Source organism: Echinops telfairi, unplaced genomic scaffold (genome assembly GCF_000313985.2).
Source record: "Echinops telfairi isolate 266 unplaced genomic scaffold, ASM31398v2 ScPeMD7_17;HRSCAF=63, whole genome shotgun sequence".
Taxonomy (NCBI): Eukaryota; Metazoa; Chordata; class Mammalia; order Afrosoricida; family Tenrecidae; genus Echinops; species Echinops telfairi.
In genome coordinates, this window is record NW_022103914.1 from 6962057 (window position 1) to 6971667 (window position 9611).

Here is a 9611-nt window from a genome sequence, read left to right on the forward strand (position 1 = left end):
TTCTGTTTATAACAAGCATGCACTATTTTGTGATTTTAAATAAATAAATAAAGATTTGCTTAGAACATGGGTCTGATTTGTTTATATTCAAGACTTGGTGATTGACTCAACATTCCAGAAACATGCAAATAGAGAGCTTCTCTAAATCATATCATTTGTCAATGTTTACAGGAAGAAAATACACTGAGACTAAGAAGCAGAATGTGATTTTTCTCATATTGTGACTCTTAGACAGTAGGTTAAGCTAGAGAGCTTAATTGTGCATTTCTTTAAGGGAAGCCATTGCTAGTGTCCAATGTGATGCAGGTAAAGAAGACAGAGAGATTTATAAGCTACTATTTTCCTAGGATTGGTGGCTCAAAATACCTAGTGGAGCTTCAGAAGACAGACCTGCTTCTGCAAAGATTACAATCTGACTATAATGAGAGTGTGGTCAGCACAAATGTTGGAGGCAAAGGAACATGCTAGGAGAAGTACAAGAGTTAAGGGCAATAGAGGTAACTACTATTATATACACAATCCTGCAACACCAATAGTCTGTGAACGGTTGCATAGACAGACATTCAAGCTGGACAGGTATAGGAAGAAGAATGGAACTCTCCATGAATGTATATAGACTTTTCAGAGGCTATTTCTCCATCTGTATGTACATATGCTATAAATACATCCATACATATCATAAAGCATATAGTAGGTCACGTTACGAAAATTTCTTGGCTGTAGCCATATACCTTGAGGGAATGAGTCTCTGGGCCTGGGAGCTGAGAAACATCATCTCTACCACACCAATGTCCCTGGACATCACATGAACAAAAACCATGTTCTACACCCTTCTCTGGTGAATAGTGGCTGGGATCTTACAAGCTTGGGAGTCACTATCTTAGGGGCAACTATTGGTCATTTTTCATTCGGAACAAGATGAATGAAGAAAATTAAAGACAGATGGAAAAATTAGTCCAATAAACTAATGGATCATGACCCAGCATCTATGACTCTGAGGCCAGAACTAGATGGTGGTCAGCTGCCACTGCCAACCACTCTGAAAGGAATCACATTAGAAAGTTCTAGATAGAATGGGAAGAGTGTGGGGACTATGGGGCAGAACTCTAAATTATACAATTAAAAAAAACAGGTTTGTTGGTCATAGAGAGAGACTGGTGGAACTTTGAGGCCAATTTGGCCTAGAATGGAACTTACCCCATGGCTCAGTTTTCAGCCAAACAACATCAGGTCTATCAGGGGAACAATAACACCAGAGAGGTATGCACTCCTTAGAGTAGTCACTGATTTAAGATCAAAAGAGTAGCCCTTGCCCAAGGACCAAGTTCAGAAGGGTTAAATAAAGAGGAGGATGGGACGCGGGAAGCAGGTGCGTGGTGTGGCCTTGCTGGGGGTGCAGAACACTAGCAAGGTATGCATCCCTTAATGTAACCAACCATTTGAGATCAAAAGAGCAGCACTTGCCCAAGGACAAAGATTACAAGGTAGGAAGGGTTAGGAATGAAGGAGGAATGGCAACTGAAAACACGGGAGGAAACGGGATCAGTGAAGTTACACTGCTGGGATTGTAATCAATGTTTTTTCTTTAATGTAAACTTTCATCCAATTCGCAATAAATTCACTGACATCAAGTCAATTCTTACTCGTAGATACCCTATAGGACAGGACCGAACTGCCCCTGTGAGTGTCCAACACTGTAATTGTTTACAGGAGTAGAAAGCCCCGTCTTTCTCCCAAGGATCACCTGGTGGTTTCGAACTGCTGGCCTTGCGGTTAGCAGCCCAACTCCTAACCACTATGCCACCAGGACCCCTTATATTCACAACCAAAAAAGAGGGTTTTGTTTGTTTAAAACCATATTCTAGAAAACCCTATGGGCAGTTCTACTCCATCGTATGAGTGGTTATGAACTGGAATGGACTAGATGGCGCCTGCCAACAACAAATTTCCCAGGGGAACAATGCACACAGACGTGTCTTGAATATTACCCTTAATTCTTTTTATAGACCTTAGAATATTCATTAAAATCTTGGAACAAAATCTATTTGATTCACAATGACTTAGCGAGTACTTGGATTGCTCTAGGCCCTGGACGGTGCCTGGTGACCTAATGTATGCCAGAGTTTCACTGTGCCCCCCCGGGGTTCAAGGGCTGACTTTTCAGAGGCCCGTCAGCCGAGGTCGAGTGTCCGAGGCAGGCTCGGTCAACCTTTCCAGCAGCAGACCGTCGCATCTGTCTCTCAGCGGTGGCTGGTGGGTTGGAGGTGAAAACCTGGTGGTTGGCAGCAGTGAGTAAATGGTCCAAGCGTCCTGTTCTCCTGGATTGTATGTCCTCGTGAAGAAACCATGAGGAAGCGAATATAAAAACAGTAACAACCGGCCTAAAATATGTAGATTGGAAGATCATAAAGGATCCAGGGAGAAGCATTGTGGAAGAGGCCATTGGTGTCCTCAAAATTTGGGCTCCACTGGTTATCAAACTGGCGTCTCTTTATAAATTTAACTTTGATGGAGACAGACATGACCAGTCATCAGGACGACCAGTTGCTGGAAAAGGACATCAGACAGGGGAAAGTGGAGCGTCATTGGAAAGGGGCAAACCCTCCCCGAGGGGTTGACACAGTAGTTAAAATGAACTTTACACAGAAAGGGTGAATTCATGGGAACTGACTTTTGCACAGCAGGGAGGCTGAGGCCCAGGCTCACAGGCTAAACCCCCTCGGATTCCTAACCCTCCCTCTTTTGCCTGAGTCTCATTCCAGGCCAGGGACCGCATGCGGTGCAGTCCCTGATCCCTTGCAAGAAGAGATGGGGTTGTTGATTTTTCATTTACACAAAAATGAAAAATAAACACCGGGTGTTTGCAAACACACCAGGGCTCGTCATGCTGGAACTTAAAATGTCTTCTGACCGAGGGAATTAAATGAGAAAATCCACGTAGCGGGGGAAAAAGATGTTTTGAGTGAAAACGCACTCTGTCCTTCTCTCTCTCTCTGTCTCTCACACACAAACAGTGTCTCATTGTTTCTTCTTCAGGGAGCAGCTGTGTAGGAAATTGGGAGGGTGGGGGTGGCAATGGACCAAACATCCCATCTTTGTGTTTCATACAGAGCTAAGCTTCTAGGCCAGCCTTCCCAAACTGTAGGGGGTGTGGCGTGCATCAAAAGTAACCATCAACAACCTTATAAAGTCACTTGGAAGAAGCCGACCAACACAACAGGTGCCTCTGGCTGGAAGATTTTGCATGTGAAAACTGCCTTCACCTTGACTCGTTTGAAAAAGGTATGTGGTTTTCCTTTTATGTTTATGACCAATCGTGTCTAAAATGAAGACAGTCTTGACTTACCTGATTTGACTAAAACTAACAGCTACCACTGAGGGAGGGCCAGTGCCAACGGCTTTTCAGACTTGGCCTCGCTTTTCTGCACAGCAGCTCAGTCTTGTCGGTGCCACTTTTCAGATGAGATAACTGAGTTCAGGTGTAATAAGCAGCAGGTCTAAGGTAAGATGGACAAAAAAATGTCAGAGCTGGGGTGCAAACCCAGGGCTGATGCACCCCAAAATCTTCTGCTTGCAATATCCCATGCCCCACTCCCTGGACAATTGAGACAATGAGAAACTTTGCTGGACATCAATATGATACTATTTGAATTCTCAGAAACTAATTATTCAACCAAGCATTAAAGTAAGATTAACTGAAAACTTAGCTGGAATTAATTACATGAGAAAGAAAACACATTTAGCAATATGGCACCAAAATTTTTTTTTACAGTGATATATTTTCATTTCAGATTCCATTTTAAGATCCAGTTAATTGTGGATATACATTTTGCTTTTTATCATGAGGAACCAAAAAAATCTAGTTCTTAATGTTCTGCAGTTTCCTGAGACCAGGAAGAGGACCTACTCTTCTCTGCTGGGAACACCAGCACCGAGCTGCTGTGTGTAATCACACAGGCGCTTAGGAGACCTGGGGGTCAATTCTGGTTTCCGCAGCTCACCAGGAAGTAACCTGAGCAAATTCGTCTCCTTAAGTATAAAGAAGGAGCCCTGGTGATGTAGTGGTCACCCACTGGGCTGCTCATGACAGGTCAAGCCCACCAGCCACTCCTCAGAGCAAAGATGAGGCTTTCTACTCCTAGACGCAGTCTTGAAAACCTACCAGGGCAATTCTGGTCTGCCTTCCAGGGGCACTCTGAGTCAGAACTGACTCAGTGGCTCTGAGTTCGTTCATTTTGTGTTATTTATATGTTTGTTGGTTTGGAGTATGAAGCTAATGTCAGCTGAGGCACTTTCCACAGAAGCTGTGACGGAAGCGTGGAGCTCCCAGTAAACCACTGGAGACAGAGCGTCTGGGGATGGAGGGACAAAGTTACTGAGTGCTAGCCATGATCTACAGTGTTAGGGCCCAAGTGAACTTGGTTAGAATTATTTTTAATTCTTTAGTATTTAAATAATATTCATTTTAATTGATGGAAACTCTTCTCATTAAGACTATCTTCCGATTGGTCTCAGAAGAGAATGCAAAATTATGCCACGCATGCGCCATCTTTGCCCCAAGATCATGGTTAAGCATTCAGAATGTGCTTTACCCTCAGGGCTCCGTGAATGGGCATGGAAGGGGTAATGGGAAAAGTGAAGTATGGCATCAGCTCTTTCACAAGTTCTGGCCACAGAAATAAAACTACTGCAAACTGGGAGGCATCTTAGCAGAGATGCAATTCAGGGGAATAAACCTTGCTCTGGAATCCTCCCACAGAGCCAAAGAAAAGGTGTCAGCCCACAAGAGAGCATCTTGTACTAAGGGCTTTGTCAGATTAAGATATAGAACTGGCTTTTGTGGCAACTGTCATGGGTGAAGTAAGATTCCTCAAGTGACAGACGTTAGGTGCTATTGAAAGCCACCTAAAGTGGAGGAAACATCATGTAGGTAGGGCCACTGCAGAGGAGATGGGATCTGACTCCCGATCTCTGTCCCACTCAGGGTGCAGCTTCCCCCCTTGTACACGGGGGAAAGGGAGCGGAGCTGGATGTGTGAAACCAAATCTACTGCTTCCGAGTGGATTCCAACTCCTGGGGACCCAAGGTATTCCAGAGTAGAGCTTCTCCACGGGGTTTTCGTGGCCGTAATCTTTACTGAAACATCACCCTTTCTGCTAAGTGGGTCCATCTTTAACTTAGTGATGAGCACAAACTTTGCACCAGCCAAGGATTGGATCAAGATTCACTACCATCAGGCAATTCCAACTCACAGTGACCCTATAGGATGGGGTAGAACTGCCCCCTTTGGGTTTCCGAGGCTGCAATCTTTCTGGGAACAGAATGCTTCCTCTGCCCCCCTCAGAGCAACTGGTAGATTTGAACCGCTGCCTTTGTGGTTAATAGCCCAGCATACAGCCCACTACGCCACTGGGGATCTTCGAGGGGTTGAATAGCTGACTTCAAGAATCCCCTTGAGTTTTGGGGGAGAATGTGCATAATGTACATCCATCTTTGGGGGTTAGATCATCTGGGGAAGTTTCTTAACTTGGGGCTACTAAGGGGTCAGAGGTGGAAAGCCAGTGGTTCTCAAAAGTTCTTGACATTTTTGTGGGTCGGGGCTGCCTTTCTGAAAGGCTAGGATCCCAAAGAAGGTTAACAGGCAGATGCTGTCGATCTTGATCAATGAGTCTATGAGAGAATCCTGATGGAGGGAGGGGAGGGATGGAGAACAACATTTCAAATTCTCATGGAATCCAGCGCTAGGGAGGCTGGATGAACCCCTAAAACTATTACCCTGAGATCATCTTTAGATCTTGAACCAAAGATATCCCTTGAAATGTTTTTAAAATAATAATAAACGTCTGCCTTGAGCATTGTCCTCTCTCGAGATCTATCTATATGGGATCAAAATGAGCAAACAACTTGAAAGATTAGATAGGAGACTTAGCGGGCAGTGCGTTCATGGTAAGAGACTGTTAGGAGGAAGGAGCAGCTTCCCAATAGGAGGGTTGGGGTGGTCGCACAGCTCAAACACTGTCCCCCGTGGTGCTGAATTGTACACGTAGCAACGACACGTTTGGCTGTACTTACCCTCGGTCACGAAAATTAAATAAATGTTACATACAAGAGGGCTTCAAGAAATTCACAGAGAAATGGAATGGAAAGATAATGGAATCTTCCGGGGGACTTTTTGAAGTCCCTGTGTTGCGTGGGCACACGCACACGAAGAGGCTTCAAAAAGTTTGTGGAGATTGTTTCTCTTTCCCTTCCCCTTTCCCAAGAAGTCTTGGCAGCCCCTTCGCACATTCCAAAAGACGATGTCTCTGCGGCTGGGTAGGAACCGCTGGGGAAAAGGCGCCTCCCGGAGAGAGAAGGTGGTCTGGGCCCGTCAGCCATGCCCTTCCCCTCCACCCCCAGCTGGCAGCTTTTACTCATTGCATAACCGTTCTTTTGAAAACCAGGCAACGAAACTGCCAGAAGAAAAGCTATTGATTATTAAAGGTTATTTGGAGGTTTAGACTCATCATGAAGTGGTTATAATTATCCCTGTTATGACACCTCCTTAAAGGCTGGCATCTGAGAACCCGCTGCTTGCCTTGACTCGGCTTCATCACAGGGGGGGAGGCGATGAGCTAGAAATAGCGCTTGGGTGCAGCTACAGGCAAGGAGTCAACAGCCATCCCCTCCAGCAGCGCCACAGCCCCCGGGCCCCAGCCCCTAGACCCGTCCCCAAAGCTTGCTGCACAATGAGGCACCCATCAGCCACCAGCCCTTGTGTGGTGAGATGCCCATCCCTTGTGAGCGCCACACCAGCCGAGTCCTCTGCCCTAGAGTAACTTCTGACTCACAGCGACCCCGGAAGGCCAGCAAAACAGGGACTCGGGAAAGACATTTGTTTCGTGGTACAGATCATTAGCATTTGTTGTTGTCAGGTGCCAGGAAGCTGATTCCAAAGTTCGGACTCATAGGGACGGCAAGCACAACCGAAGGAAGCGCTGTCTGGTCCCGCCTGAGATCAATTAGCATTGATTGAGCACATCCTCCGTGGTAGACCTGCTTCGAAGTGCCTCCATCTGTATCCTCCTCCTTTAATCCTCACAAACCTCATGAGCTAGCTATGGTTATGATCGCTACTCACTGGACAGGCAAACGCTGGCATCCATGGGACACAGGTGTCCTTAATATGTGGGACAGCGGTGGGTCAGCGCAAGAATGCTCGCCTTCGATGTGGGAGAGCTGAGTTTGATTCCTCACCAAGGATCCCCAGGCACAGCCACCACCTGTGTGTCAGTGGAAGTGACAGATGCTCCGAGGCTGAACAGCTTTCAGTGGAGTTTACAGACTGAGTCTTCCAGACTAAGGCAGAGTGGGAGGAAAGGCCTGGCAACCTAGTTCTGAAAACTCAGCCAGGGAAAACCAAATACTGTTATACATCGGGTCTCCATAGGTCAGGGGTGAGGTGAAGACAGGCTCGACACCTCTCAACAGCAGCAGACAGAAGACGTAGCTGGATTCGAACCCAGCCAGGGTAACTCAAGACTCCCCAGCGCACCATTCCTTGTTCAGGTTACAGGCCTGTTGGAGCAGCCCTGCAAGATGAGGGCTGAGGAGGCTGGAAGAGGGTAGTCAAGAGAAGGCATTCGTTTCCCTTGGAGAATCTTCTCGAACACTAAGTGTGAGCTGCACTTGACTTTGTAAGATTTACTAGATGCAGCAATCTCTTCCTGGGCCGAGTCCCCATGCTGCTTTCCGGGACTCAGCAAGTGTGGACTGCGCCTGGCACTGTTAGGTTCGGTGGGTGGCGCAGGGAAGACACCCATCGATGGATCGTGGGCCCGTGCCTGAGAAAAGCAGAACTGGGCAGAGGGGAGGAGGCATGAGCAGACCAGGCAGCGTGTGTTCTGATGAAGGTGCACCAGGCCCCAGAAAAAGGGAAGGGTTCTCCCTGGGAAGTAACAGCAAGAGCTCAGGTGGAGCCAGAGGGCGGGAGCGTCCAGAGGGAGAGGGAGTGTGGAAATCTCCCCGCAGTGATGGTGGGCCCTCAGGAGACTTGGGACACCTCTGTCTGCTTTGTTTCCCTCAATGCCAGGTTCCAGCCACAGCCAGCCGACCCCAAGATGCCGCACAGGCTGCTGCTGCTGCTTTCCGTCCTGGCGGGCCTCTCCGTGGGTGTGGCAAAGGGGCAGGCGTTCCACACTGGGAAATGCCCGGATCCTCCCGTGCAGGAGAATTTCGACGTGAACAAGGTGTGGTCAGTGGCTAACCCTTTCTGCTTTGTGAGCTCCCCTGGGAATCACCCCTGCAACGCTCTCTTTTACTTTTCTGTTTTCCTCAGCACCGCAAGCCGCTGCCACACACATCCCGTCCTATTTCAACCCACTGCCAACGAGCTGATTCCCTACATAGGGTTTCCAAGCCTGTAACTCTCTTTTTTTAAGAAATCATTTTATTGGGGGCTCGTACAGCTCTTATCACAATCCAAACATACATCCATTGTGTCAAACACATTTGTACATTTGTTGCCATCATCATTTTCAAAACATTTTCTCTCCACTTGAGCCTTGGTATCAGCGCCTCATTGTGCCCCCTCCCTCCGTGCCCTATCCTCCCCACCTCATGAACCCTTGATAATTTATAAATTATCATTATTTTGTCATAGCTTACCCGGGCCGATATCTCCCTACACCCGCTTTTCTGGTGTCCATTCCCCAGGGAGGGGGTTATATGTAGTTTCTTGCGATCAGTTCTGCCTTTCTCCCCACACCTTCCCCTTCCCATCCTGGTATTGCTACTTTCATTATTGGTCCCGACGGGTTTATGTGTCCAGGATTTCCTGTGTTTCCAGCTCTTATCTATACCCATGTACATTCTCTGGTCTAGCCAAATTTGTAAGGTAGAATTGGGATCATGATAGTGTGTGGGTGTGGGAGAGGGGCAGGGGGGGGCGGAGTGGAAGCATTAAAGAACTAGAGGAAAGTTGTATGTTTCATCATTGCTGTAGTGCACCCTGACCGGCTCATCGCCTCACTGTGACCCTTCTGTAAGGGAATGTCCAGTTGCCTACAGATTGGTTTTGGGTCTCCACTCCGTACTCTCCCTCATCCACATTGATATGACTTTCTGTTCTGGGTCTTTGCTGCCTGATACCTGATCCCCCCTGACACCTCATGATCACACAGGCTGGTGTGCTTCTTCCATGTGGACTTTGTTGTTTCTCAGTTAGATGGCTGCTTGTTTATCTTCAAGCCTTTAATACCACAGACACTTTATCTATTGATAGCCAGGCACCATCAGCTTTATTCACCACATTTGCTGATGCACCCATTTTGCCTTCTGCAATCGATCATGTAGGGAAGCTAAGCACCACGGAATGCCTGGTTATTAGAACAAAGTGTTCTTGCATTCAGAGAGTACTTGAGTAGAGGCCCAATGTGTGTCTGCTAACCTAATACTAAACCTATAAATATAATACATAGTTCTATTTCCCTATCGTTATATTTAAATATATTTACATATGTACATGCCTGTATTTAGACCTCTATAAGTGCCCTTTGCCTCCTAGTTCTTTCCTTTATTTCCCTCTTGTCCCACAATCACGTTCAGTCTTCGTTCAGGTTTCCATAATGAAG

The 9611-nt window shown here is 46.9% G+C and overlaps 1 protein-coding gene across 1 annotated transcript in view; it reads left to right on the top strand.

Moving 5' to 3' along the window:
• The first annotated feature begins 3177 nt into the window (after positions 1-3177).
• APOD (apolipoprotein D) overlaps positions 3178-9611 on the top strand; it is a 24346-nt gene continuing 17912 nt past the window's right edge. The window contains exons 1-2 of the mRNA XM_045287587.1: positions 3178-3282; positions 8072-8228. Of these exons, the coding sequence (XP_045143522.1) occupies positions 8100-8228 (129 nt within the window). The 5' untranslated portion in view covers positions 3178-3282; positions 8072-8099. The remainder of the gene's footprint in view (positions 3283-8071; positions 8229-9611) is intronic.